We start from the raw sequence: 18,301 nt of genomic DNA, 5'->3' as shown, positions 1-18,301 counted from the left end.
GTGTCTTACAAGGAAGTTAGAACACATTTCTCTTTTCTTTCAACTTCAATTCATAATTACTTTCATTTGCTTTTTTTATAATAGACAAACATATCGACGAAGGCATCAACAAGTCGCCATCATCAGATGAGCCGTGTAGATGCGTGTAGCGAGTGACCAAAACGCTTCCAGCAGTTCGAAGGCGAGAAATAACTATGTACTGATCCACAGAAATGTATTTTTGAAAAATATACGTTGAGAATGTACACATTTTATGTAAAATTATCGTGCTTCGCGTCAACATTGTCCTGCATTTTATGGATGATCACCATAAAACATGATCATTAACAATCATCAATGCAATCCTGAAAACATCGCAGCAGCAGCATCTTACTACGTGTGTATGTGTGCGCGCGTCTCGCATGCTGTCAGCGAGTGCTGTCAAACGCACCTAAAATGTAAACAATCCATCCAGAGCGTTCAGCACGTAAACTCGCTAATAATGGCGAACGTTTTGCAAGAATTATTGAATGTCTGTCGGTTTTGTTTGTCCGAGGACTTACAGCGATTGCAGCCCATCATGAGGATATTGGATTCAACCATTACGCCCGGCGAGATAGAACGATACACCGGCATACTGGTAGGATTATCGTACTGCTATTTGTTTACAAGGCGCCTTAGCTTACACGAAATTTCATACATTTTACAGATAAACACCGATGAGGACTGCACGTTGTACGCGATATGTACAGAGTGTACAAGCCGGCTGAAAAAGTCAGTTGAATATCGAACAGCTTGCATAAAAAATCAAACACACTACGAGGAACTGCTCATGATGCTTGTCGCCAGTACCGAATGCACAGACCATGAAGACACCCAAAGCGTGATATGCTTGGACAGTGATGATGATACGATGGATTTCAATAGTTATGAAGAAATATCTCAGAAGGAAGACATACTGGAAGAATATAACCTGCTGCTGGACGAAAACATATCCCAAGCGATGAACATGTCGCACGAGGAAGACAGTTGCACCTACACCATTCGCAGCGCGAACAGCACGCAGTCATCGAAAATAATGTGCAACGAAGAGGATGAAATGTACAGCGCTAACTATATCGAGCCTGGTGAACCATGCAATTCCGATAGCGACGTGGACAAAAAATCTGAACCGAAGAAGAAACCGAGAAAAAAATATACTCGCAAGAAGGATATTCCACCGGAGGAGCAACACGTCGCCCCGAAGCCAGACAAGGAGAGAAAGGTGTACGATTTCACGGTGCTCAATGGCAGCAATCGTTATTTTGTCAAATCGTACAAACACGGCAAACGAGTCTATCCAAAATCGCTTTGTGATGTCTGCGGGATAATGGTTTGTGACATAAATGGTCATATACGAAATCATTTCCCAGAGACTCTCTACACCTGTCCACGATGTCCAGTGAAAATGAAGTCGAAAACAAACCTAAAAGCTCACATCAACACGGTGCACTATAAAATGGTTGGCAAAACATGCAACATATGCGGCAAAGGCTTTGTTCACCACAAAACGTACCGATATCATATGGTGAGTATTATACGAAACACTAATAAGCGGCACAAAGGCACTAAAAGTGTGTTTTCCTACTTTCAGCTTGGTCATCAATCCGAAGGCGAAGCTTTCGAATGTAAAGTATGCGGAAAAACGTTTAACAATCCTTTCTGTCTGAGCGATCATAACAAAAGAGTTCATAATTTGGCAAAGCCACTGAAAAGAAACAGTTAGCTTACTTACTTACTTATCAGGCGCTACAACCGCTTTGCGGTCTTGGCCTGCTACAACAATCCTCGATACCGCTCACGGTTCAGCGCCGTCGTCTGCCAATCCGTTATCCCGGCCGTTCTATCGGACGCATCAACGCCATCACTCCATCTCAATTTGGGCCTACCAAAAAACAGTTAGCTATTAAACCAAATAAATCTGATTTACTTGCGCACTCAGAAACCCAGATCTTCAGCAACAGCCATGGTCAGTTCCTTGAATAGTTGTCCTTTGCTGTAATCTTCTATCGATGGTTACACTGCATCGCCATATAGCATACCAATACAATTTGGCTATCGTCAAACAATGGCTTGTAGTAGGCATGCACGACATGAGAAATAATCATGAACTGACCCACAGCGGTGCAATGTTCAGCTGCACTATTGGCCAGAAATCTTATGATTAAAACTCACTTGAGGCACTTGCTTGCTTTTCTAACGATTTTTTGGAGTTGGAGGAATAGCATAAATGCAGGAATGTTTTGGCGTTCAACTTACCATCCCCGTGGATTAATAAAGTTAACATGAAATGATTTTGCTCTACAACAAAATAATCAAGGCATCCTTGAAATATCGTGAGTTCAAAATATTGTGTTTGTGTGTGAGTGAGTGTGTGTATCGGTGGAGGCTGTCAAACGCCCTTCAAATGTAAACAATCCATCCAGAGCGTCCAGCACGTAAACTCGCTAGTAATGGCGAACATTTTGCAAGAATTATTGAATGTTTGTCGGTTTTGTTTGTCCGAGGACTTATAGAGATTGCAACCCATCATGAGGATATTGGATTCCACCATTACGCCCGGCGATATCGACCGATACACCGGCATTCGGGTAGAATTATCGGACTGCTATTTGATTACAAGGCGCCTTGGCTTACACGAAGTTTCATACATTTTACAGATAAACACCGATGAGGACTGCACGTTATACGCGATATGTACGGCGTGTACAAGCCGGCTGAAAAAGTCAGTTGAATATCGAACAGCTTGCATAAAAAATCAAACACACTACGAGGAACTGCTCATGATGCTTGTCGCCAGTACCGAATGCACAGACCACGAAGACACCCAAAGCGTGATATGCTTGGACAGTGATGATGATACGATGGAGTTCAATAGTTTTGAACAAGAAGCACCAAATCAGACACATTTTCCCCAGGCGGTAAACATCCAGCAAGAAGTAGACATGCTGCAGGAGGAAGACAGTTGCACCGATACTATTCGCAGCTCAAACAGCACCCAGTTATCGATGTGCAACGAAGAGGGTGAAATGTACAGCGCTAATTATATCGAGCCTGGCGAACCATATAGTTCCGAATTGAGCGAAGTTGATCTATTTGAACCGACAGTACAGCCAACAACAAGGAAAAAAAGCAAAAAAGTACACGATTTGTCTAAATTTACAGACAATTATGTACTAAAGTCATATAAGGGTGGAAAACGAATGTACTTAAAGGCGCTTTGTGAAGTGTGTGGTACGCTTCCCTATAACATAAAAAAACACATGCAAAATCATTCGCCAGAAACATTCTACAGCTGTCCTCAATGCCCAGTCAAAATGAAAGACAAAACAAATATGAAAGCCCACATCAATACGGTGCACTATAAAATGGTTGGCAAAACATGCAACCTGTGCGGCAAAGGCTTCATTCACCACAAAACGTACCGATATCATATGGTGAGTACTACACGAAACAATAATAAGCGGCACAAAGGCACTAAAAGTGTGTTTTCCTACTTTCAGCTTGGTCATCAATCCGAAGGCAAAGCTTTCGAATGCAAAGTATGCGGGAAAACGTTTAACAAGCCTTTCGCTTTGAGCGATCATTACAAAAGAGTTCATAATTTGGCAAAGGCACTGAAACGAACCAGTTAGCTAGCCAATAAATGGAAGAAAACCGACGTCATGTAAACGGAAGAGTTTCATGTTTTCAATTAAGTTTATAGCAAGAAACGCTGTTCTTTATTAATGTTTCTCGCTTTATATCTGAGTTCCGATATGTTGATGCATATTTTCCTCTTTTAGAATATGAGCAGTGTAGTCGATAAATTCATTCTGTTTTTTTTTTTTTATCGCGGAGTTCAGTTCAAATGTTTCAACCACCAGAAACGATGCATTAGGTTCGCTGTAAACTACCGACATTGCTGTACCACCCTGTGTCATTGGAGCATTTTGACAGCTATTTTGTTTACCAACAAATCTGCTGCGCTACAGCGAGCGGCGGCTTCAACCAGTCTGGAAGAAATGTTGGAAATTTGTCGCTTTTGTTTGTCCCAGGATCGAATGTCGCTGTATCGCATCGCCGAGGTTTTAAACTCTTCGCTTACAGCAGAAACGGCGTGGCTGTTTACTGGAATTCAAGTGAGTTTAGCATCTATCACAGTGCTGGACCTTTCCTGCTGATGTACTCATTCTACGTAATCCAGATCGAGACGTTCCACTGGAATACGCACTTCATATGCACCCAGTGTACAAACACACTTGAAAAGTGCGAGATTTTCCGAAAATCTTGCATCAACAATAACTATATATTCCAACAACTGTACCGAAGAACTCGTCCAAGCTGCAGGCATGTCAAAGCGGTTGAAGAAGCATACGATATCGACACGGATCCATTGCAGGTGGAATTTGTTGTTCCGGAGAAAGCAGCTGGAGATTTGCTCGCATATGACGAAATTGCATCAACCGACCATGAAGTAGTTGAGTGGTACGAACAACCAAACGCAGCCAAAAAGACTGTGCTAAACGATGACGGCGATCTGCAAACGGCGTCCTCTACCGAAACGCACGAAGAGCTATACTCTGCCAACTACATCGAACTAGGTGAACTGCGCTCTGAAGATGACGAGGTCGATCTGTTGCAAAACGACAGCCTAACGAACAAAGCCAGTGAAATGAAATCCGGTAAAAAACATTGCCGATCACTATCACGGACTAAACCTGCCGGAGGTGATGCTGGCCGTGCAAACGAGAGCCGTATCCCATCTAGACGTACCAAACGAAAGCCGGAAATTGCGCTTTGCGACACGTGCGGTAAAACTGTGAGCAATCTCGCAACGCATTCAGCAATCCACACCGCAGAACACAACAATGCGTGCCCTTATTGTTCGATCAAGATGAAACTTGCATCAAATCTTATGCGCCACATACAGGCAGTGCACTTGAAGAAGGCTGTGAAAACGTGCACTGAGTGTAATGTTGGTTTCACTCACTACACAACCTACCGATCGCATCTGGTATGCCGCATGTACAATAGCATGGTTGATCGGATGTTTCACTAACGAAATCTGTACAATGTTTCCAGTACTCGCAACACGGGATCGGAAAAATACACGAATGCCACGAGTGCTCGCGAAGGTTTGCGGACGCATGTATGCTGCGAAAACATAACAAACGATATCACAGCCTGCAGAAGTTCCCTTGTGGAACCTGTGGTAAAATATTTAAAATGCGGTAAGCATCCAACTTTCCCGGTGCGGTCGTTTTGATTAAAATAATGGCATTCCACTACTTCCGACAGCGAACAACTAAAGCGACATTCTATCGTCCATACGGATGAGCATCCGTACGTGTGTAGCCAGTGCCCGAAGCGATTCAAAAGTACCAAAAACAGAAACGTGCACGAGCTCCTGCATAAGGGTGTTATGCACAAATGTTCGTTTTGCGAAAAGTCGTTTCGATTTAAGTATCTCGTCAATTCGCATATTAGAAAAATGCATCCAGACGCTAGCAACGAGATGGAAACAAGGCAAGAGGAAACCTTCTGTAGAATAGTTAATTGATTTCAGAATGTCGAATTTAGAGTTTAATTACGCTCAATAAAATCCTAACAAAGCTAACGAAAGGACCGAAGGTGTTTTATTTGAACTGGAAAACTCAACACCGACAGGATCCTAGAATCGGGATGTAAATTATATTACAAACACAGCACTGCACCACCCTGTGATAGATGGCGCGCATTTCCCAAAATTAATTACATCAGTGTGCGTGACAGAAGGGTTTGACATTTGCAAGCATCGTTGTTTATCAACAACTTTACGGATGCGTTCTGCCCTTCAGGATGGAGAGCACCAAGCACGAAATATACAATATTTGCCGTTTTTGTTTGTGCCAAGACGAAGCATATCTAATTCCCATCGTGAAAATATTGGATTCAACGCTCACAATCGAAGATATACAAAGATTCACCGGGATACAGGTTGGTCAACGTCGGGAATGCTGCACCGAGCATCTGTAGCAGCAGCAGCGTCATCGAAACAAGCTGATATTTTTTACTTCGTTTACAGTTCAATGAGGATGACGATACATCGTATGCGTTGTGTTTGGAATGTACAAATAGTCTTAAAAACTCGGCAGCCTTCCGCAATACGTGCCTGAACAATGATTCTCTGTTCCACGAGCTGCACGCCGTGCTGATTAGTAGCGCTGAAAGCATATACGGTGAAACGATCGAGTACCTGGAAAGTGATTTCGAAGTGGAGGAAGATGCCAAGCAAGATTACGAGAAAAGGGAAGAAAAATCGGGCACCGCATTTTCCATCGAGCCGTTCTGGACACCGAAAGGTAACTCGCACGTCTCCTACGAGGAAGAGTACATTCAGGAGTACCTGTATGAAGATACGGTAACAAGCAACAACGAGGAGGATTTGTCAAACGTGGATGACTTTCAGTACTCTGCCAACCGCATCGAACCCGGCGAATCGCTATCCGACGACGACGAGTTTCCCGTCAACTTTATGGAGTCAAAGAAAGTAAAAAAACCGAAGAAACAGCCCAAAGGTAGGTAGGCGCTCGTCGCGTTGCACAAAACGGCCATCGCAAAAAGGCTGGTCTTTAGTAATGTAGTAACTTTCAGTCATAGAGGAGCGTTTCCGGGGAAGGAGAAAGCTACATCTTTGCAACTGGTGCGGCATCTTCGTACACCATATCCCGAGCCACGTACTAATTCACAAGGAGGAAGCCACATACTCTTGTCCGCACTGCCCGGTAAAAATGAAACAGAAAGGCAACCTGTCACAGCACATACAAACGGTACACTTCAAAACTGTCGGTAAGACGTGCGAAATTTGCGGCAAAGGCTTCATCCATCACAAAACGTACAGGTATCACATGGTAAGTACCTGTTGCAGGGTTCCCTCGCCTAGAGAGGATGTTTTTGACGATTTGTTGTTTTTTCCGTTCTAGCGCACGCATCAGGACGCGGGAGAATCATTCGAATGTCAGGTCTGCTCAAAACAGTTTAGCCGCTCCAGTGGTTTAGAAGATCATTTCAAAAAGTTTCATAGTATAGCAAAGAATTTGAAACTCATTGGTTCATAGATATGTCGCCTTCGTATGAGTGACATCAAACTGCATGCATTCATCGGTCTACGAAGGGAATATGTTTTACATTACACTTTGTCCTAGGTTGATATGGTGCGATAACTTCTTTCGTCATCATAATACTAAACCGACTTTCAAAAATAGTGATAAGGTTTAGTCTTCTATATTACATTTTATTTTATTTTTATAAATGATTAGTGTCACGATTTTAACAATTTGTTCCGTCATATGTTCTCTGTGTATCTGCATACTATACTTAAGTTTACTGGTAGAATCCAATAGTGATTCTAAATTTAAATATTGACACAATTTGCTGGAGGCAGTTGTGACGCAACCCTCGTGGTCCCACGTGGCCCTTTGGATGAAATGCGGGGCCCCCTAAATGATTGATTCTTCCAGGATCGTACAGCCTTTGTATAGGAAGTTATGCCTCAGTCGGTATGAATGAGGCCCCCAAACAGCTGCTTAGTTTACTTCTACCATGATCCGCCCCAAACTGTAATGTAATATTTCTAATACTGATTTACGATTTTAATAAAAGAATCTGTCCGTGCTATGCAGAATTTTAAACAAACACTTGTGGGTATGTTTTTATACTAGCCATCTATAAATGGGGAGAAGCTGGGCATAGTAGTGCTACTAGTTTCATCCGATGCGACTCATCCATGATTGTGCATCGATACATAGTGAGATAAGAGTGAATGCCGCCACTTTCACTAGACAAGTACAATACACGTCTCACTATAGTGAGCGGAGCGCAGTGAACGGAACGAAATTTCTCACCAGCTTATTGTCAGTGCAACAGATACACCCTGTGTGTGTGTGTGTTTGCTAGTGACGTTTGGAAATGTTGATGTTTTGGTATCGTTGTACGGGTTATGCGTTCTGTTTCTAGTTTACTGCAATCAGTACTCAAGTGCCGGAGTAAAGCGGACGGATTACAGCAAAAATGATTACCCTTTGCCGGTTTTGCCTGAACGACGACGAAAACAACCTTTGCCTTCTCACGGAATCAGTAGATTCTTTTGTAACGCTCGAGGATTTGGAGCTGTTTACAGGAATACGAGTAAGTAATGATTTCTTCACGCTTTCTACGTTTCTACATGGTTTCCCGATTGTAGCTAAACGCGGAAGAGCTCGACGCCTACTCGGTTTGTTTCGAATGTTCAAAGGAACTGAAAAGATCAACTGCCTTTCGAGATCTTTGTTCAAGCAATGATGCTCACTTCCGGCAACTCTGGACCATGCATTACGTTAAACTGGAACTGGAATCCGTAGAAATTGAATTGGCGTCTCGTGGTTCGGATGTGGACGATGACATCGATGACACACTGCCAGTCGCACAAAACTCATCTTCACCAACGGATGAGTGGTACATTGAAGATGAGGGCGATGATTTTTGTTCCATCCTTAGCGACGGCGAACAAAATGAAGAATCCCTACAATATTCCGACGATACGCCGTTCGCATTACCACCACAGCAAGAACTGGAACCGTCAAATGTCTCAGGCGATTATAAAAACACCACGCGGTCTCGGAGTGGTAAATCGCAACGACAACTTTGCAATATGTGTGGAAAGATGGTGACAAACATTATGCTGCATATTTCAAGCCACAAGAAGGAGACCAACTACACCTGCCCGCACTGTCCTACGAAAATGACCCATCCCGCCAATCTAATGCGCCACATTAAGGCGGTGCATCTGAAAACGATCGTTAAAACCTGTGACTTGTGTGGCAAAGGTTTCACGCACAAAAACACCTACAAATCTCACTTGGTAAGATGGTCGTGATTGAACGGATGTTGAATATTGCTATAGCCTATATTCCTGTTTTTGCAGCGCTCGCAGCACGACATTGGAGAGTCCTACCAGTGTCAAACGTGTTCGAAGCTGTTCAAATATCCTAACGGTCTGAGGGATCATATGAAACGGTTTCACACCAGCGACAGCAATTTTGAATGTGCCCAATGTGCCAAAAAGTTTACAACGAAGTAAGATTTTCCCCTCGTCCGTGTACAGCTTCGACAGTGCTAATAATGTTTTTCTTAACCTTTTCCCCGCCCTATACCAGGCAAGCATTGAAGGCACACGAGAATGTACACACCAACGAAAAGCTTTACTGCTGCAAACATTGTCCGAAGCAATTCAAAAGTAGAAGCTCTCGAAACACGCATCAGCTTACGCACAGTGGCATTGTTTTTAGCTGCAAGTACTGCGATAAGACTTATCGTTATAAAACTTTGCTCAACATACACGTGCGAAAAAATCACCAATTAAGCATGAACGAGAGTGAACGGGAAGGCGACTAAATGCTCTTGTATCGCAGCAGTTAAGCTACCCATAAAGTACGACATAATGGGGACCTTTTTGGGGCATTTAAACCAAGGCCACACATAAATCATTCGTAAACGAAAGAAGTGCAAACAATCCAACGTAGTATGGATTGTTGAACTAGAAGAGAAACAAAGCGGAAAAAGCGAGTGGACTGTTGCACCCAAAGGAAAAGACGTGTAGACGCTTGTACGCTTGATGCAGGAATGAATCTTTATTCAAAGTTAAAGTGTGTGTGTGTGTTGTACAAAGTGTAGCCCGACTGGCACTCATTCCGTGTTGCCTGATAGGCACTCGTCGCGTCAAACCGAGAAGCTCAACACTCCTCCTCAACACTGAATGATTTTATTCCGATCGCTTCCCTAAGTTGTCGAAGTTTCACTGCTTGCAACGGTTTGGTAAGCAGATCAGCTTGCATGTGTTCGGTTGGGCAGTACTGCAGTTTCACGATGCCGTCCCGAACCATATCTTTCACGAAATTAAATTTCGTATCGATGTGTTTTGCTTTGCGTTCGGCTCGGTCTCCTTTAGTCAGCGCAATGCAACTTTGATTGTCTTCGTTGACCAGAACTGGACCATCCAGTTGCTCGCCAACATCCGCCATCAGTTTCAGGATCCACTTTACCTCCTGTAGACACTCGGCAAGAGAAATATATTCGGCCTCGGTGCTAGATAGTGCCACGCACTTCTGCTTATGACAGCCCCATCCGATGAGCCCGCCGCCGAACTTAAACACGAACCCCGAGTTGGATTTGCGGTCGCTCTCGTCGCCTGCCCAATCGGCGTCCACAAAACACTCCAGCTTCTGTTCGCCGCTTCCAAGGTACAATACACTATCCAGTGTACCCTTGAGGTAACGTAGTATCCGTTTGGCCTCGTTCCAATCTGCTTCTGATGGATCTTGCACTCTCCTGCCCAGAATGGCCGTGGCGATTGCAATATCGGGTCTGCTGGTCACTGCAGCGTACAACAGAGCCCCTATGAGACTTTGATACGCTTTTGGCGAATCCTACTTCCTGCCATTCTCCTCCTTTCGTTTTAAGAAGCCGGGATCCATCGGGTATTTGGACGGTTTAGCATCCAGCATGCCGAAACGCTCCAGAACTCGTTCCAAGTAAGCTTGTTGGTCCATACAGTAACGCCCATCGTTCCGCCGAACTCGTATGCCGAGAAAAAATCCGCTTTTTCGCGTATGTACAAACATGGGTCCGCCGTTGATTGGATGAAACCCATTGTTTTCAGTACGTCGTCGATCTTCGTATTCCAGACACGAGCTGCCTGCTTGAGCCCGTAAATGCTGCGATGCAGCCTGCAGACTTCGTTCGGGTTACCGCTCTCGAATCCCTGTGGCTGGCGCATAAAAATCTCCTCCTTGAGAAGACCATGTAGGTACGCCGTCTTTATGTCAACGTGCTTTGTTAACATCTTCCTTTTACTCGCCAGAACCAGCATCGTCCGGAAAGTAATCTGCTTTACGACGGGGGCAAACACTAGGTCGTAATCCGTCCCGAATTTCTGGCAGAAACCCTGCGCCACCAGCCGTGCTTTATACCGAACGAAATGACCGTCTTCATCCGCTTTACACTTGAAGATCCATTTCGACCCGATAGCCTTTCGGTGCGGCGGCAGCTCCGCTAGCTCCCACGTTCCATTTTCGTGATGGGACTGCATTTCTTCTGCCATCGCTGATTTCCATTCGGCACTCTGAGGACCAGATACAGCTTCCTTATACGTTTTTGGTTCGGTTATACATTCCTTCGCCAGATATACTTCTTCGTCATATCTTGCCGGTGGAACGCCAGCTGTCGCTCTTTGTGAACGACGAACGGGAGTACTCGACACCACCGGCACAGCCGCTGGCATCGCCTCCGGTATTACATCCAGCACCGCCTCCGGCTCCGCAGCTCCAGCTTCAGTGTCGTCATCGTCCCACAGTCCGCGAAGCCAATTGTTATCATTATCGTTCCAAAAACCTCGTGGCCAGCCATCGTCTGAACAATCCCAACCGTAAAATTCAGATTCGGAGGTTGTTTCATTGGCCACGTTGGTTTTAGCTTCCTGTTTCGTTTCATCGAGAGACCACTCAATTTCAACGCTTTCAGTCGGATTATCCTCTATTTTGGGATCGCCGTATGTCTGCTCCTTGGATCCGTCATCAATCTCAAGAAAACGGACATCCCGACTGATTTGAATTTCTCCCGTCTTAGTGTTTAGCATCCGATACGCCTTATGTTCGCCGGAATAGCCGACAAAAGTCATACGCTCCGCCTTGACGTCTAACTTTTTTCGTTTCACCGACGGAATCAGTACGTATCCAACACATCCAAACAGTCGCAGGTTGGTCAAATCTGGTTTTTTGCCGAACCAGATCTCGAATGGCGTACGATCTACTGCAGCAGACGGCAATCGATTTTGCAAGTAGCAAGCGGTATTGACTGCTTCCGCCCAAAATCGCTTATGCATACCTGCATCCCGAAGCATACACCGACCCATCTCCGTGAGCGATCGGTTCTTCCGCTCCGCGACACCATTTTGCTGGGGTGAATATGCTGCAGTAAATTCCATCTTTATCCCTTCGTCCGCACAGAATTTTCGAAGCGCCTTACTGAAGTATTCTCCTCCCTGATCGGAGCGAATGATCCGCGGTTTCCGGCCAAACTGGTTTTGAACCAATTTCACGTATTCGCGAATCTTATTCTCGACCTCCGATTTCTTTTTGAGAAAATAGACGAAAGTATACCTACTATGATCGTCTATTAGGGTCATATAGTAACGGCATCCCCCTAAGGTCGTTTCTTCCATTGGGCCGCACACATCACTGTGGATTATATCCAGCACTTCTGTCGAGGTTTTTTCTGCAACTGGTGGAAATGGCGAGCGTGCCATTTTGCATTCGATGCAGCATTCGCAGGTCCAGCGGATACCGCAGTCGACCACTTTTAGACCCGACACCAAGTCGTACCGCTTCATTTCACCGATGACAGCTGGATCCCTGTGCCCAAGACGACGATGCCAAGTGTGTTGGCAATTTTTCGTGTGCTCTTTTACGACTGATTTCATCACTCGATCCTGTGCAATTCGCAACCAATACATATCGCTCACTTTATCCGCGACCGCGACGATCGTATTTCCGTAAACGAGTTTGCACCCGGTGTTGTCAAAAACTGCACGCACACCTTTTTCCGCGAGTTTACCGATTGAAATCATGTTTCCCTCCAGCGTAGGGACATACAACACACCCCGTAGCGTGATTTCAATTATTTCGCCGTTTTCAACCGCACACTTGATCAGGCAATCGCCAACACCTTCGACGCGATTTTCGCTGCCATCTGCGACGGTAACATTTGAACGCAAGCTTTGTTCCATTACCGTGAACGCGCTTTTGTCGCTACACATGTGCGAACTAGCACCCGAGTCGATTAGCCACGACCGATCGTTACCGCGAATTTCAGGCTGACGAACCATGAACGTAAACGAACTTGTGTCGTTTTCGCGCACTATTTTCACTAGTTCTTTTTTATTCGGCTTATTCTTTTTCTTCTTTTCGCCTTCCCCGCTGCTCTTCCGATTCAGGAACTCTTTGCAGTCCCGTTTCTTATGGCCAGATTGACCACAAAAGAAACACGCGCCTGGTTTTGCTTCACTTTTCGCCTTCAGCACTCGCTCCTCCTGCACCTTTCCGCCGTACAGCTTCTCACTTTCGTCGATCAGCTTTGCCCGCACAAGTTCCATCGTTAGCTCTTTATCGGAACGACTTTCCAAAGCGGTAGTAAGAGCGTCAAATGCTTTTGGAAGGCTCCGCAAAATCATGGCCACCTGCATGTTCGCCGAGAGTTTTTCACCCGAATTCTCCAGCCGAGAGTAGAGATCTTCCATGCCGTATAAAAAATCTTCCATATTCTCACCTTCATGATAGTTTGCATTGCAAATCTCTTTCAGCAACGAAACTTTCCCGGTAAGAGTGGCTTTGTGGTGGTGTGCCTTGAGCGCATCCCATGTCTCTTTCGCTGTGTTCTTTGTCATGATGAGATTGTGTTGGTTATCCTCAACCAACAAAGCAATGGTCGCCCGCGCCTTCGAATCACCCTCCGTCCACTCCGGAGTTACCGGTGTCGGCGCGACACCCGGGTCAACGTACGTCCACGTACCCTCCCGCATCATCAACATCTGCACTTTGAAAGCCCACGACCGATAGTTTCGGTTGTTCAGCCGGATGACACCCACTTTCGAAAAATCCATTTTTGCTCGTGCCGAACCGTTCCCGGTTGGATTTTTTCTTTCACCACGAAAAACACACGATTCCTTAACCGCACCGCGTACCTTCCGGAAATGTCCTAATTTTTTCACGCCGAAAAAATCACTGTGATTCCGAACCGCGTCGCGCACTTTTCAATTGAACTGGCCACACTGAGCTGGGCCCATAACCTGTTGAACTAGAAGAGAAACAAAGCGGAAAAAGCGAGTGGACTGTTGCACCCAAAGGAAAAGACGTGTAGACGCTTGTACGCTTGATGCAGGAATGAATCTTTATTCAAAGTTAAAGTGTGTGTGTGTGTTGTACAAAGTGTAGCCCGACTGGCACTCATTCCGTGTTGCCTGATAGGCACTCGTCGCGTCAAACCGAGAAGCTCAACATGGATTCCTCATACAAGATATCCGAAACACCTACGAAATGCAGTGTATCACAGGTCGGGAACGGGCATCAAATGTTTGCCAACGAATCGGAAAGCGAAACAGCTGTATTTCTGGACGAATGTATTTTATAAAAATGGAGTTTTTTTTTTATCTTTCGTTTGTTAAAGTTTTAAAACACCTGTTTGAATATCTGGGTCGCTCCATTTTTTTAAATATCGTGTCTCTCGCTCAATTTTCTTCCGCGAAAGTGTGAGTGCAAACTATTTGTTCAACACCACTACATCCAACATGTGTATTCGAAGCGGTGTTTGACAGCGGCGCTTACCTCCTTTGTTTACAAACAAAGGCTGTGCGCTACGGAATCACGGAATCTCGTTGGAAGAAATGCTAAAAATTTGTCGATTTTGCTTGTGCCGCGAAGAAGACTCTTTGATGTCTCTAGCAGACTTAATAGATTCTGCACATACCACCCAGGATGTAATGGTATACACCGGTATTCAGGTACGGCAGGGATACTTCGCACCCTTCGCATAAACGTATGTTTATTACAACCGTTGCTCACGATATTGTAGATAAATGCGAACCAATTAGGCTCGTACGTCGTTTGCCTGGCATGTACAAAGAGCCTTAATAGTTTCGCCACCTTTCGGAACAACTGTCTTCACAATGATTCTTTCTTTCGTGAGCTTTGGTTGGCTGCTAGTGTACCGGAAAAGCAAGACAAAAATGTCGAATCCATCGAAATGTTGAACAGCGAAGAAGGGGCGATGCATTTCGACGATGATGAACACCCCGCGAGGGAGTTGGAAAACTGCATTCAAACCGAATTTGTCACGAATAATGTTTGCCAGGAAATCTCCATCGTTGCCGACTCTACCCAGGACAGTAAACAAAAGTTATGCTCGGTTGCCAATATCTGCTCACCAACCGCCAAGGACACAGAAGAAGGCAACGATTGCTACTCCGCCAACTACATACAACCGAGCGACAAACTGTTTACAGCTAATGTTTATTTCGGTGATAGCACCAGCAACTGGAGTTGCTACTATTGGCCACCAACACGGCCGATGGTCCCATGGCAGCGTGAGCCCGGCAAACGAAAGTTCCATCTTTGCGACGTGTGTGGCATAATGGTCGGACATCTGCCTACGCATGCACTAATTCACAAACAGCAGCCAACCCACGCGTGCCCACACTGTTCGGTAAAAATGAAGCAAAAAAGTGGCATCGTGCAACACATACAGACTGTGCACTTAAAGGTAGTTAGCAAAACGTGCCACATGTGTGGTAAAAACTTCGTGCACCGCAAAACGTACGCGTATCACATGGTAAGCAAATGTGTGGCGATTTATTCTCACAGCGCATCACGCGTCTTATTTCGGTTGGTTTTTCGTTCTAGCGAGCCCACAAAGATGCTGGAGAGTCGTTCGAATGTAAGGTGTGTTCGAAAACGTTTTTCCGTTCCGTTGGATTGGAAGCACACGTTAGAAAGTTTCACAGCATAGCAAAGAGTGTGTAATAAATGGGCTCGTAATAGGGTTAACTTAGTGTGATAGGTCCCCATGGTAATTCATGGTAAAGTTCTTTATTTTCTATTTGTCTGCATTATGATTGCAAATTCTTGATTCTCGCATGACTCAAATAAGATTAATTTAAAATTCAAATTAGTGATAAAAATGTGCGTTTGTTTCTACCGATGCCAAGGTTAGTACAGAAATTATGTAAACACCTTAATACCGATTAAACTGTCAACCCATTTTGACAGCTCGTTTCAGCGGCAGCGTCGTTGTTTATCAACAAATATATGTTCAGTGCAAAATGGAAGGCGTCCCGCCCGTAATATCGAATATTTGTCGGTTTTGTTTGAGCCAGAACGAGAAAATGCTCGTACCACTTAGTAAAGCCGTCAATGCTTCGCTAGAGCTAGAAGATGTAGAACGGTTTACAGGTATACAGGTAAGCAAGAGGTATACAGGTGGTTTCGTTGCTTCCGTCGTGATCGGGATCCCGTTATCTTGTGGCTTCTACCTTCCAGATTAAACCGGACAAAACATCGTTGTACATGATGTGTCTCGATTGTACGTGCAAGCTGAAAAAGTCGGCCGATTTCCGGGACGCATGTATAAGCAATGATATACTGTTCCATGAGCTGTTTGCCAACGTAGAATATGAATCATCTGATCAGTATGAAAGTGTGCCCGGCGTAAAGGAGACTCAATCCTTCGCTATTGAGTTTGTTCTGCCACAAAACGAGCCCACCGAACAGATGGAGCTGGAAGAGCAAATATTAGAAATCGATGAAAACGCGTCCAATGAAGAGGACGAAGCAACAGACACTACGACGCAGCCACAGCTGAAAACACCCGCCGCAAGCTTTAGTAGCGACGAACAGAATGAAGAGGACACTGCAGCCTCATCTTCTGGAGAAACGATCGAAGGAAATCCAACGGTTACCAAGAGCACAAGTAAAAGTGTAATGGATTGGGACAAACCGGCTGCGAATCGTTCGAGACCGCTCGGGCGGGTTAAGCAGCTTTGCGGTACCTGCGGTAAGATGGTAAACAATCTATCGCGCCACATGCAAAGCCACACGCTGGAAGTTAAACGTGGTTGTCCGCACTGTCCGGTAGAAATGGTTGATTATTCGAATCTTTTACGGCATATCGAAGCAGTTCACCTAAAGAAAATAGTAAAATCGTGTGAAAAATGTGGCAAAGGGTTCACACACAACAATACGTACAAGTCTCATATGGTAAGGTCGCGCGGCATGTGATCCTCGATGGGATTCCTGTCGATATTGATCGTACGTTTCTTTGTAATATTTAGCGTTCGCAGCACGGCATCGGGGAAACGCATAAGTGCTCGCAATGTGATAAACAATTCAATCACCCGGGAGGCTTACGGGACCATTTCAAAAGATTCCACAGCAATGAATTTAATTTCAGCTGCAAGTCTTGCGACAAACAGTTTAAGCTCAAGTAAGTTCCTTTTTTATTTCTTTAATAATCACACTCCACTCATCATCTTCCAACGTGTGCGCATTCACGAAAATATTTCCCTTTTTTCGCAGACAAGAGCTCAGGGTGCATGAAAGAGTCCACTCTACAGATAAACCTTATGCATGCAGCATGTGTCCAAAGCGGTTCAAAAGCGGGTTTGCTAAAAAAACGCACGAAGTGACTCACAGTGGAACCGTGTTTGAATGCACGCTCTGCAAAAAGGCGTATCGCTACAAAGCGCTTCTCAGTATGCACATGAAAAAGATGCATTCGGGAGAAAATTCAGAGACCGGAGATTAAACAAACGAGAGACCACCGAATGCAGATTGTTTCGATGTAATGTTTAAAGGTATAGCAACTTTTCGTAACAGTGCTGTATTGTGTAGCGTATTTTAATATGTTGTTTCGTTACATGTGTAGTAAAAGGTTTTTTTGTGAACATGCTGCAAACCAACGAAAGAACAAGAGAAAAACCAATCAAACCATCGCACGGTATAATGTGACAGTTTTACAATTAGCATGTTTTTTTTTGTGAAATAATTCAGCAATTTGGCTATAGCGTTAATGTGTAAGAGTTCGAGGATAAAGTATCTTTGGTTGCAACTGAAATATTCATAATCATTCACCATCCACATTCACCAAACAAGTAGCGCATATTTTCTATTTCATAATTTCGTCGATATCCCACAATGCTTTATGTGTAGAATCGTAAAGTGGCGCAATCATTTTTTTTTGCAATAAAACCCTACAAGCGACCTGTGCTTCAATACGCAGATGAAAGTAATTATCTTCACGAACTTTATGGCTTTGTATCAAATCCCGTGCGGATCTCCATGTACTCAGGACTGGCTATCTAGCTATATAGGAGACCTCTTGAGGCAGTTGTAGCGCCAGCGAAGAAGATCTTGTGTGTTCCCTAAAATATGTCATATTAGAAAATATTATGCCCATAAACGTTAATGGATTTATTCTGCCTTAAGAAAAAACTATTAAACCTCACAGATTCCATGGTCTTTTGTGGTCAAGCTCTTTTGCACTTTTCATAAACAGAAGCTATAAATGGTATCAATCGAAAAAAAAAGTCATGAGAACCCGTAGATGAGTTGAATAAAAGTAAAATAAAAGTAACTCATAGCTGCGTAGCCAACGGACATCGTTTCCTCGAATTTCAAATTCAACACATTCACCGTGCTCGAACTCTCCACTCTGTACTATGCATGAATGCAGCATTGAT

General features: G+C 44.5%; 4 protein-coding genes across 5 annotated transcripts; all 4 read left to right on the top strand.

Annotated features, from left to right (window-relative positions):
- The first annotated feature begins 383 nt into the window (after positions 1-383).
- On the top strand, positions 384-5,617 carry LOC118507288 (zinc finger imprinted 3-like). Its single transcript, XM_036045639.1, has 8 exons — positions 384-619; positions 689-1,546; positions 1,613-2,609; positions 2,679-3,455; positions 3,522-4,139; positions 4,205-5,014; positions 5,083-5,231; positions 5,299-5,617. The coding sequence occupies exons 1-3, from the start codon at positions 482-484 to the stop codon at positions 1,742-1,744; spliced, it is 1,128 nt and encodes a 375-aa protein (XP_035901532.1). The 5' UTR covers positions 384-481; the 3' UTR covers positions 1,745-2,609; positions 2,679-3,455; positions 3,522-4,139; positions 4,205-5,014; positions 5,083-5,231; positions 5,299-5,617.
- On the top strand, positions 2,550-5,059 carry LOC118506310 (zinc finger protein 54-like). The gene is made up of 3 exons (XM_036043259.1): positions 2,550-2,609; positions 2,679-3,125; positions 4,400-5,059. The coding sequence occupies exons 1-3, from the start codon at positions 2,550-2,552 to the stop codon at positions 5,057-5,059; spliced, it is 1,167 nt and encodes a 388-aa protein (XP_035899152.1).
- A 169-nt stretch (positions 5,618-5,786) lies between the features above and the next one.
- On the top strand, positions 5,787-7,674 carry LOC118507305 (transcription factor Ouib-like). Of its 2 annotated transcripts, none has more exons than XM_036045679.1 (4): positions 5,787-5,976; positions 6,065-6,557; positions 6,634-6,890; positions 6,963-7,674. In XM_036045679.1, the coding sequence occupies exons 1-4, from the start codon at positions 5,839-5,841 to the stop codon at positions 7,095-7,097; spliced, it is 1,023 nt and encodes a 340-aa protein (XP_035901572.1). In that variant the 5' UTR covers positions 5,787-5,838; the 3' UTR covers positions 7,098-7,674. The 2 variants fall into 2 exon arrangements, 1 of the variants encoding a protein (XP_035901572.1); XR_004905620.1 differs by having other exon boundaries at positions 5,789-5,976; positions 6,624-6,890; positions 6,963-7,104.
- A 267-nt stretch (positions 7,675-7,941) lies between these two features.
- Positions 7,942-18,214, top strand: LOC118506309 (gastrula zinc finger protein xFG20-1-like). Its single transcript, XM_036043258.1, has 8 exons — positions 7,942-8,166; positions 8,222-8,878; positions 8,942-9,093; positions 9,174-9,405; positions 15,806-16,024; positions 16,104-16,820; positions 16,895-17,046; positions 17,139-18,214. Exons 1-8 carry the CDS (start codon positions 8,050-8,052, stop codon positions 17,365-17,367), a joined length of 2,475 nt encoding a protein of 824 aa, XP_035899151.1. The 5' UTR covers positions 7,942-8,049; the 3' UTR covers positions 17,368-18,214.
- Positions 18,215-18,301: the final 87 nt, after the last annotated feature.

The sequence above is a fragment of the Anopheles stephensi genome, chromosome 2 (genome assembly GCF_013141755.1).
Source record: "Anopheles stephensi strain Indian chromosome 2, UCI_ANSTEP_V1.0, whole genome shotgun sequence".
Taxonomy (NCBI): domain Eukaryota; kingdom Metazoa; phylum Arthropoda; class Insecta; order Diptera; family Culicidae; genus Anopheles; species Anopheles stephensi.
This window is presented reverse-complemented; position numbering and strand designations above follow the sequence as displayed.